This window comes from Salvia splendens, chromosome 9 (genome assembly GCF_004379255.2).
Source record: "Salvia splendens isolate huo1 chromosome 9, SspV2, whole genome shotgun sequence".
Classification (NCBI taxonomy): domain Eukaryota; kingdom Viridiplantae; phylum Streptophyta; class Magnoliopsida; order Lamiales; family Lamiaceae; genus Salvia; species Salvia splendens.
The window spans coordinates 14,339,271-14,365,755 of NC_056040.1; the positions used below are offsets into that span (position 1 = coordinate 14,339,271).

At 38.0% G+C, this 26,485-nt stretch overlaps 2 protein-coding genes across 2 annotated transcripts; one reads left to right on the plus strand and one right to left on the minus strand.

Moving 5' to 3' along the window:
- Positions 1-6,944: 6,944 nt before the first annotated feature.
- LOC121749666 (bet1-like protein At4g14600) lies at positions 6,945-9,819 on the minus strand. Its single transcript, XM_042144253.1, has 4 exons — positions 9,626-9,819; positions 9,384-9,516; positions 7,993-8,049; positions 6,945-7,357 (listed from the first exon to the last, which is right to left on the minus strand). Exons 1-4 carry the CDS (start codon positions 9,646-9,648, stop codon positions 7,187-7,189), a joined length of 384 nt encoding a protein of 127 aa, XP_042000187.1. The 5' UTR covers positions 9,649-9,819; the 3' UTR covers positions 6,945-7,186.
- Positions 9,820-12,050: 2,231 nt separating this feature from the next.
- LOC121746449 (histone deacetylase 6-like) lies at positions 12,051-17,227 on the plus strand. The gene is made up of 6 exons (XM_042140287.1): positions 12,051-12,668; positions 13,290-13,730; positions 13,916-14,058; positions 15,676-15,766; positions 15,851-15,993; positions 16,932-17,227. Exons 1-6 carry the CDS (start codon positions 12,129-12,131, stop codon positions 16,981-16,983), a joined length of 1,410 nt encoding a protein of 469 aa, XP_041996221.1. The 5' UTR covers positions 12,051-12,128; the 3' UTR covers positions 16,984-17,227.
- The last annotated feature ends 9,258 nt before the right edge of the window (positions 17,228-26,485 follow it).

The following is a 26,485-nucleotide window of genomic DNA, read 5'->3' on the forward strand; positions in this document are numbered from 1 at the left end:
ACAATTTACACCCAACGAGAAGAGGCAAAAAAAAGAGATGAAAGAAAAGAAAAGGGAAAAACGGTTATAGCAACAAAGTCTCAAAAATCGAAACCTATGGGCTATGAGGGTTACAAAAATGCAATGAACTCATCCAATACATGTCTATATTAATAGTAATGAAGAAACTGTAAGGGATCAGGAATGGATCGGGAATGGGTAATATTATTGCATAATTGCTTGATTACAATGTATCTCATATACAAACTTTTATAGGCAAGGTAAATCTACATATGGTAAAGAGATAATTGAGGATCCTATTCTAGTTATGGTATACAATCAATTGGAATCAATCAATTGAAATCAATCATCTTAATTGTATGATTTCTTTCCAACACTCCCCCTCAAGTCAAGTAACGGGATTTCCGATACTTAACTTGCTTAATACTTCCTTGAATGATTTGGAATTCACCGCCTTGGTTAGAATGTCGGCCAACTGATCTTCTGACTTCACATATGGAAATTCGACAATCCGAGCTTCAATTTTCTCCTTGATGAAGTGTCTGTCAACTTCCACATGCTTAGTTCTATCATGCTGAACTGGATTCTCAGAGATGCTAATCGCAGCTTTGTTGTCGCAGAACAGTCTACATGGTTTTGGTACATACAGATCAAGCTCTGTCATGAGCTTCCTCAGCCACAATATTTCCGTGAGGCCACTTTTGATTCCCCGAAATTCTGCTTCCGCGCTTGAGAGTGCAACCACCTTTTGCTTTTTACTTCTCCAAGTGACAAGATTTCCTCCTACTAGTGTAAAGTACCCTGCCGTGGATTTTCGGTCATTTGGGTTTCCCGCCCAATCTGCATCAGTAAGCCACTAATCTCCAAGTGTCCATGTTTCTCAAACAACACCCCATGCTCCGCAGTACCCTTCAAATATCGTACAATCCGGAGAGCTGCTTCCCAATGATCTTCCTGTGGTGAGTGCATGAACTGACTCACTACTCCCACAGCATATGCTATGTCCGGCCTAGTATGAGAGAGATAAATGAGCTTACCTACCAACCTTTGATATCTCCCCCTGTCTGTGAGCGTCGCTCCTTCCATTATCTGCAATCCGTGATTCTGTATCATTGGAGTGTCTGCTGGCCTGCAGTCTACCATTCCCACTTCTGCTAACAGATCGAGGATGTACTTTCTCTGATTGATGAAGATTCCCCTTTCTGATCTCAGAACTTCAATTCCTAAAAAATACTTGAGAAGACCCAGATCCTTCATCTCAAATTCTTTGAACAAATTCTTCCTCAACTCGCCGATCTCTTCTTCATCGTCTCCTGTGATGATCATGTCGTCAACATAGACGATAAGACACGTGATTTTCCCATTGTTCTTTTTTATGAACATGTGTGATCTGAGTTGCTCTGCCTGTAATCATACTTCTTCATTACTTCAGTGAATCGACTGAACCATGCCCTTGGGGATTGCTTGAGTCCGTACAAAGTCTTCTGAAGTTTGCATACTTCTCCAGGCTGAAATCATTTCCGAATCCAGGAGGAGGAATCATGAAGATTGGTTTAGGTAGTTCCCCATGCAGAAAGGCATTTGTCACGTCGAACTGGTGAAGTGGCCAATCTCTGTTGGCTGCGATCGAGAATAATACCCTGACTGTGTTGATCTTTGCTACTGGCGAAAAAGTTTCAGCATAATCAACTCCGTATGTCTGAGTGTATCCTTTTGCTACAAGTCGTGCCTTATATCTTTCGACTGAGCCATCTGGTCTTCGTTTGATAGTAAACACCCATCTACATCCCACAGCTTTAACTCCTTCTGGCAATTTTCCTTTCACCCATGTATAATTCTTCATCAATGCTTTCATTTCTGTAAACATGGCCTCTCTCCAGTGTTTGTGCTTCATTGCTTCCTCGGCGGTTTGCGGAATTTCTTCTTCCTCATATAGTGCCGCTTCAAACGCGCGTGCCATCTTACTCAAATTTCCTTGCACAAAATTTGCGACCCCATATCTGCTCTTTGTACCAACCTTCTCGGGAGAGTATCGTTTCGGAGGAATGCCCCGAGTACTCCGGTTGGGAAGGACATACTTCCCAGTGTCACTATCAATGGTGTTATCTTCTTCTTCCTTTTCTGCAGGGTTAGTATTATCCGCGGTATTTTCTTCAGAGATTGGTATAGGAGATACCTGGGATATCGGTTGAGGTTGATCTTGAGGTGGTTGAGGAGACTCCGGTGGGGAGGCGTGCTCGGCAGCAGTGACCGCTACAGTCTCGGGTGGTTCCGCAATTGAAGGACTTGGAGGTGACACAAACCAACTTAGACAGTCCCCATGATTAGTTTCAGGATTCTGCTCCCCCTGACTGCTAAGGTGGTGAGGGTAGAAGAACTGGGTTTCCAAGAAGGTGCAGTTTATAGAGGTGATAATCTTCTTAGTATTCGGGTCAAAGCACCGATATCCCTTCTGGTTTATCCCGTATCCCACAAAAACACATTTAGTAGCACACGGAGAAAATTTTGTTCTTTCATGTTTAGGAATATGGACATAGGCTATGCAACCGAACACTTTAGGCGACATGCTATGGGATTCGGGTATTTTGGCTTGTTGGGAGAGGACATCAAGGGGTGTTTTCTTGTTGAGGATTTTTGTGGGTAATCGGTTTATGAGGTAGATGGAGGTTGCCACGGCTTCTGGCCAAAGAAAGGTTGGAACCTTGGAGTCAATCATGATAGCCCGGGTTACTTCTAGAATTGTTCTATTCTTTCTCTCCGCGACCCCATTTTGTTCGGGTGTGTAGGCACACGACGTTTGGTGAACAAGACCCTTTTTCCTAAAAAATTCGGACATATCACTATTGACAAACTCCCTCCCATTATCAGATCGAAGGACTTTTATGGTGGTGTGAAATTGGGTTTGAATCATATGAAAGAAAAGAACAAATTTGTCGACAACTTCAGATTTGTGTTTCAAGAAATAAACCCATGTCATCCTAGTGCAGTCATCAATGAAAGTCACAAAGTATCTAAATCCCTTTCCCCCAATAACTGGCACAGGGCCCCATACATCAGCATGCACAAGTTCAAACATAAATTTCATACGGGTATTTGAAACTTTCATGGCATCAAGAGCAGGAAGATCTCTGGCTCAGAGAAATCTCATCATAGCCGTGTAATACCATTCTCGGCCTTCACCTAAAACCAAAACAGAACCCAACCTCATCGAAAATGTCAGACACAGGCAACCAGTCACGTGCTGTGACAAGGGGATCGGGCAATATCGACAACACGCAAATGATAAACGGCTCATCAAATTCCTCACAGGCCTGAACCAAGAGTATGACCACATCCGACGGGAGATCCTCAAGGAGCAGCCGTACCCCTCAGTCGAAGAAGCCTACGGATGGGTGAAGAAGGAGGCGGCTCGACAAAGGATCATGCCACCGGCGTCCGCTCCACCCATCGGAGACTCCTCTGGCATTGGGAGTGCCGATGCATCATCGGGGGAAGTAGGCTACGGATTCAGGGCACAGAGAGACCGACCGAGCAATCGGGGAAGCCAGCAACGACCGCCGCCAGCCGGAAACAACCACCAAACTGCCGGAACCGGAGGGAGACCGGACAAAAGCAAACTGTGGTGCTCCCACTGTGGTAAAAACAAACATACGAGGGAGACATGCTTCCTCCGGGTGGGATACCCGGAATGGTGGGATGAGAAACAGAAGGCGCGAGCCCAAGGGAAGTTCGCCGCCGTCGGAATCGCGGAGAACAACCCACGCCAACATCCGAACCAGAACAGAGATGGAACAATTGGGGGAGGAAATCAAACCAACAATCCTCCCCAACCGGAAATCGGCGGTGGTAGTGGCGGCGGCGGAGGAAGTGGCATCCGAATCGGAAACTTTGTGGAACGGACTGGAGCGGCGACGGAGGAACCGAATTGGGGGAGCGGCGCGTTAACTGGAGGTAAAGGGCTTGATCGAGAATCAAGCCCTAACTTACTCTCTCATTTGCTTTTTAGTCCTCCCCCTTATATGAAATACCAAAACATACCCCACCATATTAAAAGGAGACCCCCAGACTACTCCTATTATGATAATCCGCCCATGATTAGTAGAAATCTCAAATTAACCCCAAATGTTGACCAAATTGATACCCAAAATAGGTTTGCACCTCTGATGAATATTTCCGCTGCATTAAACGTGCAAAACAGTGATAGAATTCATAAAAGGGGTTGGATTTTTTATTGTGGAGCCACAGATACCATGACCCCCGAGAGGACAGACTTTAGTGAGTTTGGTGAAGTCACTAAAACCTATATTAGCTCTGATACCATGAAGAAACTGTAAGGGATCAGGAATGGATCGGGAATGGGTAATATTATTGCATAATTGCTTGATTACAATGTATCTCCTATACAAACTTTTATAGGCAAGGTAAATCTACATATGATAAAGAGATAATTGAGGATCCTATTCTAGTTATGGTATACAATCAATTGGAATCAATCAATTGAAATCAATCATCTTAATTGCATGATTTCTTTCCAACAAGTAATACTCACTTAACACTCAGGTCTATTTAATTATTTTTTAAGGAATTAAATTATTCCATTCCCCACCCATTGTCAATCGTAACAAAGAATCTTCTATATACTCCTATAGAGTATTCCTTATCATTGAGTGCCGCATGAAAGTAATTATTAATATATAGGATTATACATCTAGAAACATTTACTTATAAGATAAATTGATAAATATGAAAATAATTATTTGAAGAATAAGACAGTCAAGACAAACTCAAAATTAATTTCCATCAAAATAGACAATTAATTAATAAACTTATACTACTATTTTTAATTAACTAACCCTATACTAAAAGTAAATGCCCATTAATCGATTTCCTCTTTGAATAAAACGAACTTATATAGGAGAACAAATAAATATTGACTATTTGGCTAAACTCTTTTTGAAGATATGGTAGATAACTTTTCCTCGGAGTATAATTAGCTATCTTCAATCATTTTCAACAAAGATTTACACTTAATTCCCTGATACTTTTTCAAGATGTAAAGGATACCAATATATTTTGCCCTTGACTTAATTTGATGCCTCGCACAACAAATATTCTAAGTCATATTTAAATAAAAGAAGTGAAAATTATAACAAAGTTATCATTTCTAGAGGGATCCTGGTACCTAATTTTATAAGCCCCTTGTGCACCGTCCAATATTAAATTCAAGAGCAGAGGTTGAATTTTTTGTTTTATTTATAGATGCTCTGGTGACGACACTATTATCAAAGCATGTAAAATCGAATATGTAATCAACTTTTCCTGATATATAATCAAATTTGTTAAGTTAATTAAATTACCCAAGCTGTGGGTTCAAAACGGAGATTCGGGTTTATATCTAGTTCGAATTCACATAATCATTGTGAATTTGTTGTATTTAAGATTCGTCTATATAATTTAATTTCTTAGTTTTGAGTTGTTTACAGATAATTAAACTCCGTAGTCCGTACTAATATTGTTGGGGAATTTATCAAAAGTAATCATGCATATAGTGACTAGAAAAATTAACAAGTGTCTAAGAAATTACTAACATTGTTGGGAGATTTATCCAAAGAAACCGTCCAAGAAATTACGACAATAATTGAAAATCACAATCTTCTTCAGTATGAAGAGTACAAGCCAAAGCACTTTTGTTGAAACAAAAATTGTACTACAAAATTACATCTATACAAACAATCATATAACATGACTAAAGATGCACCCATTTTTATTCTCAAAATAAAGTGTTTCTAGTGCCAAAAATCCTAATGATATGAAGAAGATTACTACTTAGGGGCCAACAAGATTACAAAAGTAGGACATGTAAATTCTTTGTTGATGATCCACTAAATGGCCCTCATTCCTTTTTTATGAAACAAATAGACACACACAATAGAGAGGGGATGAAAGAGAACTAGGAGACAATTATCCCCTTCTCTCGAAGCTCTATTTCACTGCATTCATATTCATATTCATATTCATATTCATATTCATATTCATATTCATATTCATATTGTTCCTCAATCTACTAATAAATTATGATATCATATCATAGTAATTGAGATTACAACAACTAATTTCATATTCAAAACATATCACTGTTACAATATGTATATTGTTCAGCTATAACGGAGGTTATAAGGTGTGTAATCCACCTCATTCTCACAATCTTAGTAAAAGGGCTATTCAAACAGAATATTATAAAAAATAGGTTTTTTAAATATGTTCATGACAAAAACAGAAGAAGCTAGGACAAAAAAAACAACAGTTGCTCTTTCAACACCTCATAGAGTTTAGTTCAAGATTGGCCCTAATGCACATAACTAATAGAGGGTAAAGGGAGAGAAAAAGAACAGAAAAAGCAAGTAAAAGAAAATTTATAGGGTTATAATGAGAATGTGTGCTAGGTTTTGATCTAAAAGTAAATAGGTGGATAATGGAAATGGTTAGCTAGGTTTTGATCTAAAAGGATAAAGTTACAATCATTTTGTAGCTCTAGACCATAGTATATATAAATACCCATGAAGATGCTGCTAATCCTACTTGCTACTAAGCCTACTATACTGCAAATGTAAATTAACATGTATGATAGTAATGTTTACCATCCTGGGACAATAACTTTGATCATCTTAAAGTTAAACCAAAAAAGTGCAGTTAACATGGCTCCATAGTCTACCTAGTTCTAAATAAAAGAGACTACGATCGTCCATCCAGTAAAGTCTAACCATATACTAGTGGTAGTGGAGAGATGTTCTACAAAAATGAAGACATACAAACGAATGACATATATTATTAATGGTTTTTCCTAATTATCATTTACTTTCTTTTCATTTGATTTCCTTTTATTCTGATGGGGTTCACAATCGTCTGAGAAATAAACCGAGAAATAGGTTTAGGATCCACAGAAGTTTAGATCTTGATAGTTTGTTGATGCTAATATATTAACCACAATTCATTCTTCTACAAGAAATTTCATGTACACTGGTAAATCAAATATGATAGTCAACTGATGATGGGGACCAAATGCAAACATTTACAAGAACCAGCATTCAGGTATTACCTTGTCTCAACATCTCAATGGAGCAGGACGGAACTCTCAGCATTCAGGTGTTGCCGTGTCTCAACATCTCACAGGAGCAGGACAGAACTCTCAAGCATACTCATTTCGTGACAATTTGGACCAGAAATAGACCAGAAAAAACAGAAGCAGTGCAAAAAGAACAACGTGCATTACATGGCTTGATCCTTCCCAAATGATGCTCTTATTGAGTCTCTTCATGTTGTTTTTCACCCCTGCCTGAGCTTTAATCAATGTCATTTGCTACAAAAGTTAAAGAAATAAAGCAATATCAGTTCTATCCACCCAGTGAGTATAATAGCGTATGAGAGCCTTACAAGGTTTCTCATGAAAAGCCGTAAGCACAAATCCATGATATGTTTTCAGAGGCATTTGAAGAAATCTTTCACAAGTTAACAGCACAACTTTCCAAGAGTTTCAATGTCTAGCAGTTGATTCAATAGAACCAAAGCATCAGTAAAGGTCATACAGATAAAGATGACAATGGCATAGTCAACAAGTCAATGAACCATGGAAACGAACAATATAATCATTTACAAAATTATTTTCAGTAACTCCCCTGCAATAAATTGCAGCAAACCTAGAAGAAATTTCAACTATCATCATGGACTTTGAAATTTGAATTAAAGAGGTTCCAGCAACCAACTTACAACAGCTACATATCACATCGAGTAGTGGGACTGAAATTACTGATGGCTTGTGGTACATAAAAAAAGGACGTAAGAAGTTGTAGAGATTAACTTACTGTCATAGTTTTCTAATCAAAATATGTTACTATACTATAAAAGCCGACCAAAATGATGACTCAAGGTGATCATAGAGTCAGAGAAGCCAATCCTTTCTCAAGGTTAAAATGCTGAGGATAGTTTATGACATACCAGCTGATTCAGGAAATCATTTTGAAACGTTGCTTCTGTCTCAATTTCTTGAGCCACCTGCAATATTTCACAAGCAACAAGAGTTGAGGCCAGACAAACCTAAACTAAATATAAATGTCATGACTAACACAGACTATTGCATAAACAGAAAGCCAATTATGTGGCTTGCGATAAGCGTATATTAGAAGAAAAGATTCAGTGTTCATCAGAATTTTAATTTAAATAGAACTCTTATCATGTCATGGATGGGACCTCAAATACAATTCTGATAAAACCTTAAACCTATAGTTAGGAACTTGCATGTTCAGGACGATCCAAAGGAAAAAAAAAACTCCATCATAACAAATCAGCAGGTAATGTAGGTTTTAAATTTGTTTAGTTCGTCCTGGAAAAGCAGATGGATTTTAAAGTTTAATCTGGAATCACATGCGTACAAAGCAAACACAGACAAGTTTTTTGTTTAATACGTTCTTTCCTGGGCGGCTACAAATATATATACTCATGATGAGAACCATGTACAGGCCAGCAGCTAGTCAACCATCCTAAAGATACTCTACACCCTTACATATATATACATACATATAAGAGTGTGCTCCAAAAGAAGTCACGAGAATCGCACAACAAAACACTATAAGGAAACAGAATATGTAGTATAATTAAGATTACATGATATATGCTGCATGGTATGTAACAAGTATATTTCAAAATAGCTGCTTATTGTGGTAAAAATGACTAAACAGCCTCATTAGACCATATAATACATTCATCGAGTTTCCAAATTCCATTATAAAAAGAATTCAAATCGTAACGTTCTATGAGCATACAGCAAAAGCCATAACTCAGGCCCTCAGCTGATCAGCTCGTAAAAGAGATTATTTGAAAAAACTCTAGCAAGGACCAACTCCATGTAAAAATATTACTCTTATGCAATTTAGTCTTTCATTTCTCGTGGATAGTTACAAAATATGATGGGTCATATAATACTACATTACAAACAAATCAATTGAGAAATCAACAACTAAAGGTAGTCCTAGAAATTTTTCCATGGAATTAGTTTGCTGTAAACTCAGAATGATTAAGTAACACAATATTCTCATTTTTCAAGCACGTCGTGATTGCAACTATAATGCTGATAACTTCTCTGACTTTACTCACATTATCAGCATTTTCGAGCTCCACCAAAATAAACCAAACCGCTTACCATCAGAAGCATCTCTCATATGTACAATTCTGATGAATAACAAATATATACTGCATAAAAATTCAACCGTGACGAATAACATCATGACTGAAAATCATCGTACAAATTAAGAACAAAAAAACAGACCACATTCCCACCGTTTCTACAAAACGAATTAGAGATATAGAAAAAAGCAAACAAATTCACTCACATCTCGAAGTCTCCGAACTTGTTTCCGAAGACCGGTCACCTCATCGTCGAAATCTGAATGCATCGGATCAATACGCAACTGAATCTCATCGGAATTGCCGCCATACCCCACGGCCCGCGCGCTCAATCCATCTCTGTTGCAGTCCGCGATTAATCGATCAGACGCAGAGCGAAAATTGTGCGATTTCAGCTTCAAATTACTATTGCATAGCTGTTATTTATTGAATATAATGAGTGGAATACCTTGATCTGTATGGAGCAGACATCGGCGAAGACGATGAAAAAAGAGAAGAAATTCCCAAATCTTCAATTAATTCTGAATTACTCTGTACTCCAATTTTATTATTTCTTGATTTTATTTTTGTTCCCCCACCTCTACACACACAGCATTTTAAGCCCTTGAATTTTAGAGTTAAAATCACAATGAAAAAATGGGGGTATAATTAGTTGTCGAATATGTTTGTTGATCAAATACTCTCTCACACAAATTCATCAACCTTCTAAAAATTTTATTAAAATGAAAATAATTTTTATTTTTAATGAAAGCGAATAGTAGAAATCTATTTACTTTTATTTTTAAAGGGTTTGGCTAAAATATAAATAGTTTTTATTTCTAAAGGACAGCAATAGTATGAACGGTGAGAATGAGAACGAATTACGTTATTCGTTTAAGAAATAAGATAAATTTCTCAAAATATCTAAAAATTTAAGAGATAATTTAGAGATATAAAACTCACAATAATATCAATGAGAAGAGATTTCACTTATCACGTATAATCCGCAATTTGAGTAGGTTTTAAGCAGTGTTTTAAAAACCGGACTGGACCGGGCGGTAGTCCTGTCCGGTTTACCTATTTAGACCAGTGTGAGGTTGAGCCACTGAGAACCGTTTGAACCGACCGGTTGGTTGTGTTCAAAATTTTAAAAACTTGTTTTGAGCAGTGTTTTAAAAACCGGACCGAACCGGTCGGTAGTCCTGTCCGGTTTACCTATTTAGACCAGTGTGAGGTTGAGCCACTGAGAACCGTTTGACAATGAGAAGAGATTTCACTTATCACGTATAATCCGCAATGTGAGTAGTAATCCGCAATGTGAGTAGGTTTTAAGCAGAGTTTTAAAAACCGGACCGGACCGGCCTGTAGTCCTGTCCGGTTTACCTATTTAGACTAGTGTGAGGTTGAGCCACTGAGAACCGTTTGAACCGACCGGTTGGTTGTGTCGGACCGGACCGGCTGGTAGTCATGTCCGGTTTACCTATTTAGACCAGTATGAGGTTGAGCCACTAAGAACCGTTTGAACCGACCGGTTGGTTGTGTTCAAAATTTTAAAATCTTGTTCTTGAAAGTGCTTGAACTCATGACCTCCACTCCAATTAACAAGAGCTTAACCACTCCACCACGAGCCCCACATGGAAAAATAAGAACATTAAACAATGTTATACATAGAATATTAATATTTTTATTTAAACCAACTAATAATTCATTTATTTTATATTTTTTATGTAATTATTTATTATGATACATATAATCATCATCCTCTAAATTTTATCTATACTTTCCTAGTTACTATATTATTACTATAACGCTTAGTACTATCGTTATATTATACTCCCTCGGTCTCATGCTACTTGCACTGTTGCTTTTTGGCTCGTCACAAACTTCTTAGACTATTTATAGTTTAAGTTAGAATTAATGCATTCAATTAATATGTTAGTTTAAGTAGCTCATTTATTAAGTGATGTCTCATTACACTTAAAATTCTAATTTAATTACACTAAAAAATCAATCCCAAATTTATGGCCTAAAATGAAAAGTGCGAACAACATGGGACGGAGGGAGTAAGATTCGATTTTTTCAATATATTTATTTATTATAGTTTATTATTTACTAAATATATATTTTTATAGCATATATTTAATTCACGTAGCCTAACTATTGATATTAAAGTATACTTTTGTTTAAACTAACTAATAATTTGTATTCGATTATTCCACCACATACATTTTTTTTGAATTAATATAAATTTGATTTATTTTTATATGTAAAATATTTATTTTTTATTCACACTAACTAACAATTTGTATATTTTATTATATTCACTAAATTTTAATGTTTTATATTTGTATATATACTAATTATTTGTAAGATTGAATGTTTTTGTGATATATTATTGATCAAATTTTATTATTTATTATATTGGACACTATATTTTATATTATAAATTGAATTATACATATTTGTAACAGTAAAACGATTCGACCAGTGATTAAACCGGTCCGACCGGTTGAATCATGAACCAGTAGCTTCACCGGTTCACTTACCGGTCCGATTTTTAAAACATTGGTTTTAAGAAATATGAAGGAAAATTGGTTGAAAAGGTTAGTAGAATGTGAGGTCCATAAATGAAAAAAAGTAAATATAGACATTATTTTGTGGGTGGATCAAAATGGCAAATGTGAATACTTAGTAGACGGTCGGCCCATTTATAGAAAAAACAGATTTACTTATGGGCTGGGCCTGGGCAGTCATGGGTTTAGTGATGGATCTGCACGGGCTTCGAACCACCTTGGGCTCGGTCCGGCCGTAGTCCGCAAGCCGGTCATGGGCAACACCTCTATTTCTAAACGCCCAATTCTTTGCAAGTTTAAAACCTTGTTTAAATTCTCTCCCCAAAAAAAAAACTCAGCTTTCTTCTTCTTTCTTCCTCCTCTCTCTCCCTCTCTCTCATTGCAGTTGCAAATTGAGCGATGGATTCCGACGGTGGCGCGTCGCTGCCATCTGTCTGCCCCGACGCGCGGAAGCGGCGCGTGTCCTACTTTTACGAGCCAACAATCGGCGACTACTACTACGGCCAGGGCCATCCGATGAAACCCCACCGCATCCGCATGGCACACAATCTGATCGTCCACTACGGCCTTCACCGCCGCATGGAGATCAGCCGCCCATTCCCCGCCGCCTTCGAAGACATCCGCCGCTTCCACTCGCCGGAGTACGTCGAGTTCCTCTCCTCCGTCGCGCCCGAGACTCTCCTCGACCACACGCACGCGCGTCAGCTCAGGCGCTTCAACGTGGGCGAGGACTGCCCCGTATTCGACGGCTTGTTTGACTTCTGTCAGGCCTCCGCTGGCGGCTCCATTGGCGCGGCCGTCAAGCTCAACAGGCAGGATGCGGATATCGCAATTAATTGGGCCGGGGGTTTGCACCATGCGAAGAAGAGCGAGGCTTCGGGGTTTTGCTACGTTAATGATATTGTTTTGGGGATTCTCGAGCTGCTGAAAGCTCACAGGGTATGGAATCGATAATTAGTTTAACCTTTTCGCTTTGAAATTAAGTGGCAATTTGTTTCACTCTGCGCGTGTCTCTAAGTTATGGAAAATTGTGTTAATTGATTCCGGCTGTAGCCTGTACCGGTTTATAGTTTTGTGTATCAGTTTGTTTGTGTTTCCTAGTGACTGGTGCCTATGTTAGTACTCCATATACAAGCAGACACCTTTTTTGCTTCAAAGTTTTAATTTTTTTTTAATATGATGTGTAGAATCATGTTTGATGTTTGGTCACTCTCAGATGGTAACTTTCAAGGGTAAAAGAGTTAATTGATTTATGAACTTGAGTTATATCATTAGATATTCTAAAAACTTGTAATTGTACCTGTCTCATTGTTTGAATTTGTTACTTCCCTTGTTTTCCTTGATAAAATTATTGTTAGTAGAACTATATATGTCGATACCACTCAGTATGGGTTCTAATGTCTGCTTGCAATTCATAAGTTGATCCATGTGTTAGAACGTAGGAAGGCTTAAGAGTTATACATTACTCTATGTAAGAAATAATCTTGGTATTCAATGTAATGCCTGTTGATATACTCTTTATAATGTGGCATTCTCTGATCACTGTATTTTCGATGGCAGCGGGTACTTTACGTGGACATTGATATTCACCATGGTGATGGGGTTGAGGAAGCCTTTTATGTTACTGATCGTGTTATGACAGTGTCTTTCCATAAATTTGGAGACTTTTTTCCTGGAACTGGGCATATTAAAGACGTTGGAGTGGCCTCTGGAAAGTACTATGCTCTTAATGTCCCACTGAATGATGGATTAAATGATGACAACTTCCGAAGCTTATTCCGTCCAATAATGCAAAAAGTAATGGAGGTCTATCAGCCAGATGCTGTTGTTCTTCAGTGTGGGGCTGATTCATTGTCTGGTGATCGGTTAGGTTGCTTTAATTTGTCTGTGAAAGGCCATGCAGACTGCCTTCGGTTTTTGAGGTCATTCAATGTTCCTCTTATGGTTTTGGGCGGGGGAGGGTATACAATCAGAAATGTTGCCCGGTGCTGGTGCTACGAGGTCTATCTCTCTCCCTCTCTTACACGCACAAATTTGTTTGCATGTGTGTGCTCTCTTTCTATCTTTCATATGCTTTTGCATGCCAAATTTATACCATTGTACATGTATCTCGTTTCATATTATCATTTACTTTTGATAATTTATGTGGGGTATCAGCTGATATGAAAATTTGCACTTTGTTGTAGACTGCCGTGGCTGTAGATGTGGAGCCAGATAACAAGTTGCCGTACAATGAATATTATGAGTACTTTGGCCCAGATTATACTCTTCATGTGGAACCAAGTAATATGGAAAACTTGAATACGCTGAGGGATTTGGAGAAAATCAGGTAAAGTTAAGTTCACGTCATACGAATGTACATGCTTGAAGATCTCCTGTATTTCTAATATAGTGCTACAAACTTATGCCCCTTGCTGTTTGAAACCTCCGTCCACTGCATTATTATAACTGATGTTCCTCTGTCCCAACTTCACCAAACCTGGTCTCAAGGTCCTATAGTTACCATAATATTGCTATATGTTGTTTTGCAACACTGCAGAATACAGCTTGGCATCTACGAGGATAATTTAACTAACATCATAAAACTGTGTTTATTGGTACAATGCCATAGATAAGGACTTAAGTCACCATCGTTACTGTTATATCTCACTTGATAAATACCCACCAACTGATGCTACCTTTTCCAAGGCCAATGTTCTACTTTCTCACAATCCTGATCAACATTATATTTGTTTTTGGTTTTGTCTACTTTCACTTTCTTTTTATATATTTTGCATACATGGAAACCACTTGTGTATTTGTGCATGGTATGTCAAGGGGATTTATGGATCCTCACACACAACAAATCCATTACATTTAAGTTCCTAAAAACTACTTGGTTTTTCTCTTCTACTATATATTGTTTGTCAACCTTAAGCTGTTAATTGTATTTGTAGAACTTGTTCAATTGTCAGCGTTTATAGTTGTCTTCGTCTCTTCGACCAATTTTTCTGCAACACGTTAAATTTTTTTTCTGTTAGATAGTACTCTCTTGTTTATCAGTCCTGTTTTCTAGTTATTTACTCATTTACCTTCAAGTTAAAGCTGTACTCCATCTGGTTATTTTGAAAATATTCCCTTTCATACCCCTTTTATACAGTTAAAATTTGGAAACTTTACTCTATGTGTGTCTACGCTATGGTGCAATTGGTATTTTCGAGTTTTTGTTTTCATTATGCAGTAAAAGATTTGGAAAATGGTAAATAACTCTTGGGTCATTAAACCATGACTCTGTACAGACTATAGTAATTATACTTTTGGTCATCGAAATGTAATTTTTTTGCACATATTGTCCATTGAAATATCTGCATAGCATGCTTTTTTATATTCGAAGGCAACATTGTCTGCACAAATTGAGATGTCATTGAAAAACTGTGTATCCATCTCTGCATCTAGAAGTGTGATAATAGGCACTCACTAGAGAAAATCAATAAGAAAAAGAGAATTCAGGTGCATTATGGTGATAGATACTTTCACGTAATTGATGTAAACCACCATTTAAGCAATCATTCTTCATTTTGCATGGATTAGTTCCCTAGTTTTATTTACTGTCTTGAAGATAATGGTATCAAAATGAGGGAGAAAATCATGTAATTACTTTTGTTACACATAAGGATGACCGATCGTATACTCAATTTTGTTTATATTTATCAGTATTAGTATTGAACCTTGAATCTTGTGGAATGCTAAAGTATGCCATTTGAATAGATTAGTAGGTGGTTTGTCCAAAGCAAAAACAGTTGAGTTACCAAAAGTATACTATGATGACTGTTTTGCTGCGTTTGAAGTTTTCAAAGAAAAAGATATGTCTTTCATATGTAGAATGTAATCGCTCTTGGTTATTTTCACATAACTGTAAGCTATCATAAGTAAATTTCTCAAGATCAGTATAAATGTCTACTTGCAGGAACATGCTACTAGATCAAATTTCTAAACTGCAGCATGCACCCAGCACCCAGTTTCAAACAATGCCTCCAACCACAGAAGTTCCAGAAGAAGTGAAATTACTGGATAACATGCACAACTCTATCTTTGAATGTATTAATTTCCTTGCAATATAACCGACCTATCTCCAATTTCAGAGAGACGAAGACATGGAAGTGAGACCTAAACCCCGCATATGGAATGGGGAGCATGATTACGAGTCTGATGAGGATGAGATTGACAAGCCTTCAATGCGAAGCTTGAATAGCGAAGATACATTTGGAGAAAATATAGATATAAGGTAGGATCTGTGTTCATTGATTCCCATTATCTTCTTTCCAGATAAGTTATGTTGTGTTTAAATAAATCCCATTACACCTAACCTTAAATCAGCCAAGCCCCTTCCCACCAATGTGACCAAAAATAAAGACAAAATAATTCATATTATTATTAAAATATGAAGTGAAGTGGATTCATCTTTCGTAAACCTCTGCGTTTCTCTCTTTTCTTTGTGACAATCCAGAACCCTCAGCAGAGACCAACTGAAGCTCCCTTTCCTCCATGGAAGTAGGACTCTCCCATCTCTCTTGAGTGAAACTTTCTTCTCTCCATTGTGGGAGTTTCTTTCATCCTCCATGTATCTGTGGTTGTCTCTCTTTTGGATCTGCGGGAGTTTCTGAAGTTCTATAATTTGGTTTGGGAGTTAGGATACTCGCATCAGATTTGTTTTTTGTTTTGATCTTCTGTATTCTCTCTCTCTGGTTGTGTGTGAGGGTCTTTTACTGGAATCTGCATGTGCTCATCTGAATAATTCAACTGCTTCTCTAAACTCGCAAGTGCAGAAGTGGAGTGAATGACTTTGTGATATTGGATATTCTTTTGTTCACCTTATGGGGCCCATTATTTTTAGCTGGTGGAGTGAGTGAGTTTGTACCAGAACTGTTGAGATTGAATTACATCAAGACTTTCTAGGTTGGCTTGACACGGGTTTTGTCTATGAGGTTCGCCATTGTTCAGGAGTGTGGTTTGTCTAGAGAATGCTAATGGATAATGTCTGTATTCATGTTGTCACACACACACACACACTCACCAAAAGCAAAAGGCTCCAAGGACACTTTATTGCATTTCCTTGTCTGATTCTCATTTGTTTATGTCGCCTTTTTTGGTATCAAAAGAATGCCAATGAACCAATACATCGGCTTTTGACTTATGAATTGTATCTGTTTTTGTTTATATCAGGGATGGTTCTGACACAATCAAGATCGAGGATACATCGGATGAACAAAGATGAGTTTACTCATCAAGAATGAACTGCTCAAGGAAATTTGTTTAGTCAGAGAGTCAAGTCGTCCTGAAAATAGATTATACAGGAAGCGGATGTAAAAGAATGAAGTAAAAGAGAAGATTATTCAGTTTCTAATTATAGGCTGTGTCAAGTATTTGTATTATTACTGATGTTTTATTACCGGTTATTGTAAGTACAACACATTGCAGCTGATGTTTAAAGAAAGTGAGAATTCAAGAATGTTGAATTAGAATCACTCTCCAAATTTATGTAATTGATGAAATTGCACTCGTTGAAGTCATCATCCAGATGTGTCGAGTTTCTCCTTTATTTATAGATATTTATGTAAGGCGTAATTTATTTAGTATAATTGATCAAATTAATGCGTATTATGTTGATATTAAATGTAAATAATCAAGATACTTTGTGTTTATATATGTTATTGAGTGCTGAATAACAGTATAATGAAATTGAAATCACATGAATAAAGTGTTTTTCACAAGTGGAAGAATTTCCATATAAAGACACGGCCTTTTCGAAAAGTCTACATTTGCAATAATAATGGCTTTATTTTTTTCTTTAATGATGCTTCTTTCACAAGTGATTATGATTTAATGATGTTGCAGGGAGACATCCTTTTCTCCACACCTTAATTAAATCATTTACTCTATTTCTTATTACACTTATTGAATTCATAGTTAAGAAGAGTTCAAACCTTCTGGCATACTTTATAAGCTCATAGTATTGGAAGTGTAAGGAACTATCACATTAAAACTAAAATTGAAAACTTCAGTTCCTTATTTTTCCTTTTTGCTAAAAATAGTTTGGTTTTTAAACGGTCCATATTTAATTTCTGAAATAGTTTAGACCAAATTTAATATATTTTGTTGGTTAATCACAACAATTGATGGGTCCAGGCACTTAAAAGACTTGTTTTGGCATCATCTAATGAGATTAATTTGATGATTTTCCCTAATGTTTATAGTATAATACAGTCTTTAGCATATAATGGATTGTGATCAATGCATAACTAAATTCTAGTGTAATACATAATCAGATAATCAATCACAAAAGTCTTTTTAAATCGTTTTTGTTTATACGATGAGTAAAACAACACTGATGCCCGAATACTATGACAATGTTGTAATGCATCCCTTTGTGAACATCATGATAATTGTAATGATTAATGCTATTAGTTGTTGATGTTAAAATGGTAAATTTTCTTATAGTCGGAGACTTGATAGTTGGGCATTAAGTAGTTAGGTTTATCATGTCTCATAATTGCCATGGTTAAATTCAAATTGCGATTATTATCTTCCCCCTACAATATATATAAACATTGTTGAAATATTATTAAACTTGATTTTGTAATGCAAATATCTAGATATTGTAGAATTGTCTAGAAATAAGCTTGAGAAAATATCTAGATATTTTAGTAGAAATATCTAGATATTTTAGAAGAATAATCTAGATTTTAGATATTATGTAAGAAATATCTAGATTTTTATAGATAAAAATCTAGATATTTAGAATATAAAATTATTATGTAGATTCTAGAATAGGAAGAGGACTCCTATAAATAGGAGTGAGTTCTAACATTTTAGATAAGTTGAGAAGTTGAGAGAATTTGAGAAATAAAGAGTGTCTTAGTTTTCTCCACATCAACATCTCCTAAATCACTTCCCAAATATTCCACCCATTGTCCCCTCAAATATTTCCTCCAAACTAAAATACTCCTCCAATATATTTCCTATATTCCAACAAACATGTCCTCTGCTGAATGTTTGCAGATTTAATTGGTTTTATTATGTGATTTAAGTCAAAAGTTGACATTGTATTGCTAGAGAGAAAGAAAGATGTCACTAATTATCAACAAAGTTTGTCGACAATTTTTAGGTCCTAAGCACTCTATGGTATGGTGTATAATACTAGGATATATTTAAGCCCAATTGCAATACTTATTTCCAACACAGAGTGAATATTTAGTTAGAGAATGAGAGGAAATATTCTTCTAATAATATAAGAGTCTATCGTACAAAATTATAATATCCCAAACTAAGGTTTGCGTGATAACTAATAATAAGAAGTTAAACATATCTCACTCAATCAACATTAAGAAATAAATATTCTTCTTAATAATTGACAATCGTTTAGCCTCATTTACTGCTTCCCAACTCATCATGCATTCTTTTATTATATTTTTTAATCATGTATTTAGATCGAAGCATATGGTTTTTTCAAAAACAAACTTGCTTTTTGCATATTTTAGTATTGCCCAACACTGGACATGATGACCTTGGAGGCTTGGACAGTTCCCTTAAGAACCACTCTCCACGATCCGCAGTGACATATTCACAATTTTTGAGTCGGCGTTACAACAACTTGGAGTTTCAAAATCAAACTAAATAAAAAATATTGTACATAAACTATTTAAGAGAACAAGAAAGATCGTCTTAGAAAACAGAAAACAAAAAAAAATGTACAATGTGCTATTATAATTTTTGTACACCGAGAAAAATGTAAAATAATGTGCTATTATAATTTCTAGTAACAAAATTAATTGCGTGATGTACCTTTGACTTTCACCTATATATGTTAGAGAAGGACGTAGAAAAATGAGGAGAATTAGAAATTTAGAGAGTTTGATTATAGTAATAAAATTAAATTGGTAGGGTACGTTGAAGCTCTTTAGCTGAAACCTCCTAAATCCGACAATTGATTAAAGAATTGTACAAAATAAAATATGAGAAACTAAAATGGCATCATCGCGAAAGATACCCTTAAACCAATAATCTCATGCTTAACTCACAAAATGTACGTATTAAAAGAGTTATTTTCACGATCCGATGTAATCGTTGCATCCTGAAAAGATTCAATGCGATCGTCAATTTCATGAATCGACTGACGGCGATTTGATTAAATTTATTAAACATCAAATCTGTTACGTACAAACCCATCCCACATCAGGAGTATGAGGGAAGTTGGAAGGTGTATATAATCCTGCCCAACACCTAATCAATTTGAGACCTTTTGGGAAGTGATCCAAAAACAAATCCGTGCGGGCTTGACCCGAAGCGGACTATGTAGTCGACAATCCGAACATCATATATTTGTTCTAATACAAAGGAAAATTCTGGAGACCATCATTTAGCCCACAAACTTAGACTCTATGGTAAGAGACTCTTCTTAATTTTCCAATTTAGGAAAATCTTCTTGAAAATAATTTTGTTCACTACACTGTCACATTATAAAAGAAGAAGCTCCAAAAGCTTTTTAACAAATTTGATGAAAGGTAAACCGGAAGCATTTGGTATCAGTATGCATTGGTTTGACGTGTTTCAACTTCGGCATATCTCGTCAAAAAGTTAGATTTCGTTTTTTTTTTACTTTCGTTCAATATAAAATGGCTGGATACAATTTATTGTTTATTTTTTTTTACTTTAGGTATGGACGTATTTCCCAAGATTTTTTTGGATACGAAATTTATTAGTATCTTCAGACAAAAGAGCAGGTTGCTTTCCACGTGTGATCCAATATACTACTGTTATGCAATGCTTACTTTTAAGAAAAATAAATTCTTAATGCGTAAATAACTCAATGTATATCGGGCTACCGACAGGTGACGGTTCAAAAGAAATGTTAAAAAATTATGCTCAAATAATCGTGTAACGATGATAAAATGTAGATATAATTTTCTTTAACTTTTTAAAATTAAATAAATTTACTCGCAAAATATATGGCATTTCTCTTCTCTATATAGCAAAATAAAAAAAAACTCATGTAATATTTCTTCAAAATTCATCGACGCAAAGATCAAGCTCGGAATCATTAAAATATTAAAAAATCTATAATTAAACTAAAAAATTATACAATTTGAAACTGAAGAACAAATCATTCCTAAACGTACGTGACCAAATTTCTTTATCGCATGTCGACTCACGATTAGCTTTGTAAGTTCGGAAATTTGTGGTCGCACCTGCACCTAGACTTGGAGCGTCGCTTACAGTCGAATAGTTTATTATGCCTTCGTTTGCCCAATTAATATTGTCGATGAAAGTAAATGGGCTAGATTAGATTAAAGTGAATTACTAATAATTATGGTTGAGCTATCATTTTATTAGTTCATGTGATAGATAATAGATCCATTGGTCTTGGCCGAACGTGACAAATTACCCTATTTATATTCTCTAAAATTAAATAAGATAGAAAACCTAATTCTCTTATAGAGAAAAAACGGCACAGACGTACGTTATGTAAGAGATTTCCTAGCTTTCTGTGTAGATGATTATACCGAGAAATAGTTCCTGCATCGGATCAGAATACAAGTGTACCTCGATAGTTGTGAATTCAACTTGCAGGATTTGATAAACTGCGGGGATCAAACGACAAGTGGGTTTATTTCTATTGTGTTAATGTGGTCAACTTGCATATAACCATCTCCAACCATTTACACCAAACTCAAATCCATTTTTGAGTATGAGTCACAACAAAAAGTAATTCTACTCCAATCATTTATACTCCAAACTCAACCCCAAAAAAATATTCCATATTTACCTATTTATTATACTTTTTCAATTATACTTACATACTTATTTAAATTACATATTAATCCCTGAATATTTTATCAATAATTTATGTAAATTAAATAATTATACAAAATTTTCTTATTAATATATTTATGTATTAAATATACTTTATATTCAAAAAAATCACATTACTTTTAAAATTAAAATACACTATACATAATATAATAAAATTCAAATATAAATTGAAACACATTTAATGATATCGCAATTACATAAAGCATATTACGATAAACATAAAAAAGCTAAAATTCAAGACTCGAAATTTGTGCATTGTTTCTACAAATGATTATCTAGCGCATTTCGAAGTTCCAGATGAGCACTTTTATTTCTTATTGCGTCATATCGGGTCATATACTCTTGAAATCGAACATCTTCATTTGCTAATTCGTATTTTAATTATTTAATTATGTGTAAACAGATTTCCTAGTACAACCCTAACCTCATTAAAACTATGTGCAAGAGATGGCCGGCTAGTTCAACTACCTCAAAATAATGGAGTAATTAGGATTATTATGCAATATTTCAAGATCTTTTGCAGTAGATACTCAATTTTGGTGTGTACTTTAAATTGGTGTTGTTTCATTAATTAGACAATCTCCAACCATTTACACCAAACTCAAACTCATTTTTGGGTATACGTCACACCAAAAAGTAGTTTTATTCCAACCATTTACACTATTTTTGAGTTTTTGTCTCACAAAAATTTTGCAGTAACACTATATTTGGTGTTGTTTTACAAAAAAACACCAAAAATGTGTTTGAGTTTGGTGTATGATTAGAGAAGATTTCTACACCAAAACTCATTTTTGGAGTATGGTTGGAAATGGTCTTATAAACTAAAAAATGGGTTTGGGTATGGTGTATGGTTGAAGAACTTTTTTACGCCAAAAATGGGTTTGGCATATGGTTAGAGGTGGTCTAATTATGAATCATGGTCTATATTCATGTAGTATGTTTTTCGCTGCGCTCATTAGATGAATACATGAATTCGATTCATGTATTGCCAAGTGCTTTTGCACGCTACAGGGTGCCACTACCCGCAGCCTCCAACGCGGTGCTTATCCCCTTTGTGCACACGGTGTAGGATAGTGCTATGAACATTGTGTTGATGTTAATGATTGATGGATCCGCGAATTTCTGATGTTAGTAAATGCTGGTAGAGAATGAAAATTACGACACAAAGAATTTACGTGGTTCGATTTACTGAGGTAAATCTACGTCCACGGGAAGAAGGGAGGGCAAGATTGTATTGCTTGATCTGGGATTACAGCTTACAACACAGACTTGCTATATGCTATTTTATCTCTAGAGAGCTTAACCCTTTTCTATCTGATCTAAGTTCTATTTATACATTGAACTAAGGTCGTGGTTTGCAGCCCCACTAACAAGATCGTGGGTGAGCAATAACTGCTCAATAACTGCTTCGTACCACTAAATAGATCGTGGGTATAGCGGAGGTCGTGGAGGCCTTTCATGAGTCCACTAACTCCTAGTTCGGTCGAAAGCTGAGACCGAACTGCTGGACTTTACCGATCAGCTCTTGCCGATCTGAGAGGAGAGCTTGACTGGTCGGCTTTTACCGAGCTGTAGGCTGAGTCCGAACTCTTTGGTCGTGCCGAACTCTTTGGTGCCGAACAGATACTCTTTCTTGGGCTCTGGGCTGATGGGCCGTCACTATTATTGGGCTTGCCATTAGGGTTTAGTTCGTACCCCATCACTACCCCCCCCGAAAAGCGAAGTGAATCACTTCGGCGAGGTGAGTCACTTCGGCATTCTGGATAATGGTAAGGGGGAGGCTGACGTCAGGGGACGTGCCTTGCGCGTGCCTGCATTAAATGCGACAGTAAAATCCGGCCGTTGAATCCTGAAAAGGTGGGATTCGAAACGGCGCAACGATCTCGAAATCTTTCCCGAATCTGATAAATATGCTCCTTTTTCCTCATTTGAACACCTTTGCTGTTGCGTCTTCTATACTCTCTCTTTCTCGAGAAATTTTCTTCCGCTTTCAAGAGCTTCTTCAGACTTTCTTCACCTTCAAAAAGTAAGAAAAATGTCTTCTTCTTCTTCGGAGTCGGGTAGCGGTAGGAAAGGGGATAAGGGGTCTTCTGGCCGGAAAGAGTCCGGGGAGAAGACCGTAGAGTATTTCCATAGTATTTTGAGTAAGGATACTGTGATATCCCTACCCGAAAAATACTTTTTTCCTGGGGGGAAGGCGGTGGTACCTGACGGTGATCATAGGGCTGACTCCCCGCCGGAGGGGTACGCCACCGTGTACGAGGCCTGCTTAGAATGCGGGCTTCGTTTCCCCCTCCCTTCTGCCTTTATAGATTTACTAGATTTTTTTCAGCTTCCTTTAGGCCAAGTGACTCCGAACTCTTGGAGGCACTTGTCGGCCTTCGCTGCCGAACTCCGTAGGTTAGGAAGGGATTTGTCTTTGAAGGCGATCCTTAAATTCTTTCAATTTAAGAGGAAGGGGTCTTGGTTTTACTTGATCCCTTTACAGCCCTTTAGGGCCTTTTGTAAAACGAAGTGGCCGAAGTGGCAAAATCGCTTCTTCTACTATGATAGGACCGCGGCTCCTAGTTTTCCCTGGAGAGGGCCGGAGTCCGTTATCCGTCATCCTCGGCCTGAACCGTTGGACGAGCTCGATGGCGAGCTCAACAAGATTCCCATAGTTAGGAAACAATACACGGAGTCTGAGCTCGTCAAGGGCGACGTCGTGTTCGACATCTCGTCTTCGGACGAAGAGGCCGAGGGTGAGGATTTCTCTTTATCTTTATGCTCTACTGCTTTAACGAAGAAAATCTGACTTTGCTTTCTTGCTTTTTGGCAGTGTACATGCTGAGTAAGGCTAGCCGCAAATCTTCGGAGTCCAAGGAGCCGGAGAGGCCGAAAACCACCAGCTCGGCGTCTGATGCCGAGAGGACTCCGAAAAGGCAAAAAACCTCTTCGGATCCGAAGAAGCCGGAGTCGACTTCGGCAAAGGGGAGGGGGAAGGCCCAGAAGCCCCCGAGAGCGCCAGAGAAAGACGTGGTCTTGGCGCCTCCTTCGGAACATATCTGTGAGCCGTTTTTATGGCCCACGGACTTCGCCGAGGTGAATTCTCTTCTTGATTTTCTGGCCTTGCTTTTTTCCTGTATTTTTTGTGGCCCCTTTGTTGACTTTTTTCTTTATCCATTTTCAGAGGAACGATATGCTCTCCAAGCTCGTCGCCGTCGAACTCTCCAAAGCGTCCAATGACTATGCTGAGATGCAGAGGAAGTTGGCGGCTGCTTGTCATCGGGCCGAACAGGCTGAGGCTAACTTTGAGAAAGCCAGAGCTGCTAGGATTTCGGCCCAGGATGAAGCTCAGTTTGCCAAAAACCAGCTCGTCATCCAGCGAGAGCAGACGAAACGGAGGGATGCTGCCGCCGTGGCTGCCCAGGGGGAGGCTCTCCGTGTTTACACGGAGAAACTCTTTTTGAGCAGCCAGTTCTCGGCCTTTGTCGGTAGTCTGGTAAGGCTAATTGCCGATAAGGGCGAGCAGGGGGCCGACGTCGTGCTGCCTCTGTACAGCCGAGAGATAGCAGCTCGGCTTCAGAATCTGCCGCTCCTTGAGGAGCTCGCTTCATCCTCGGTCCTGCTTTCTGCAGACCGAGTCCGGAGTTGTCGAGCTGATCGGGACGAGAACCTGGAGGCTATCTTTGCCTCCGTGGGACCCGTTTCACCCGCTTCGACTTACAACGGAGAGGGTGAGGCCGAGCCGCTGGAGCTGGAGGCCGAAGTCGAGCGGGCCGGGCATCCGGAGAAGGAAGCCGATCAGGAGGCGGAGGCGAGGCCGGCAGGAGGCGAGGCCGAGGCTGAAGTAGCTCAGGAGAAAGAAGCTGAACCAGACCAAGGAGCCGGAGACGAAGCTGGTGGAGTATGATTTCGTCTCCCTTCTCTTAGTCTAGTTTCTTCCTTGTAAAATGGCCTTGAAGCCCTCCTAGTGTAAAAATTTTCCTTGTGAATGAAAAATTCTCTACACTTGTCTTCGTATAGCTTTTCGTACTCGCCTTTATTCCTGTTGTATTTTACTATCTGCTCGGTACAGCTGCCGAACTAATATAGCTGCTTTGTACTCAAGGAGATGGAGATACTTCACTGGAAACGGCTGTACTCTTCGGCTTTAGACGAAGCTGAGAAAAGAGCTATAGCCGATCAGACGAAGAATGACGAGCTTCTGGCTCGTTTAGTGAAGCTGGAGGCCGATAATAAGGACTTAGAGTCCGATAAGAAGGATCTGGAGGCCGAGCTGAATACGACCGTTGCTGAGAGGACTGCGTACGAGGATTACATCCGTGTGCGCGGGGGATTGACCATATCAGATGTTCAGAGTCGAGTTGACGAACTGTGGGAGGAATATCATGTACTCCGGAGGAACAATGCGCTGGAGAGCTCGGCTTGCCAACAAGTTGTGAAATCATTACGGCGCTGGGCTTCTCGGTACGACATTGTTCTTTCTCGGCGCCCCCCCATAGAAAGATTCCTTCGGCATGTCGTGCCAACAGATGCTCGCACTCCAGATCAAGCCTCTGGTTCCCTTGTTCAAAATCCTACTTCCAGTCAACAACGAACTCCGGAACAGCCGGAAACGTCAAGACGAGAACGGGCTCAGGAGCAACCGGAATCGTCAAGACAGGGACGGACTGAAATTCGCCGAGGAGTTGTGACTATGAGCGAGCAAGATCAGCAGATGATTATTGCAGAGACTCTTCATCGCCGAGGTGTTAGGACTTCTCGGGCTCGGGGAAGAGGCGTTGGGTCGAGGATAGCATCTCGTCGACCTGCTTATTCTTCATCTGCTCGGAACAACCGAACTCGGCTTCCAGAGGATTTTGCAGATAGGTGGCTTAACTTCAGCAACCCTGGACAGTAGAATAGTCCTTTGTAATAGCGTAACG

Coding starts and splice junctions, on each gene's coding strand:
- LOC121749666 (XM_042144253.1), bottom strand. CDS start 9,648: ATGTCTGCTCCATACAGATCAAG. Junction 9,517..9,625: donor TCTGCTCCATACAGATCAAG/GTATTCCACTCA, acceptor GGACTGCAACAG/AGATGGATTGAGCGCGCGGG. Junction 7,358..7,992: donor ATGATTTCCTGAATCAGCTG/GTATGTCATAAA, acceptor TAACTTTTGTAG/CAAATGACATTGATTAAAGC.
- LOC121746449 (XM_042140287.1), top strand. CDS start 12,129: ATGGATTCCGACGGTGGCGCGTCGCTGCCATCTGTCTGCCCCGACGCG. Junction 12,669..13,289: donor AGCTGCTGAAAGCTCACAGG/GTATGGAATCGA, acceptor TTTCGATGGCAG/CGGGTACTTTACGTGGACAT. Junction 15,767..15,850: donor CCACAGAAGTTCCAGAAGAA/GTGAAATTACTG, acceptor CTCCAATTTCAG/AGAGACGAAGACATGGAAGT.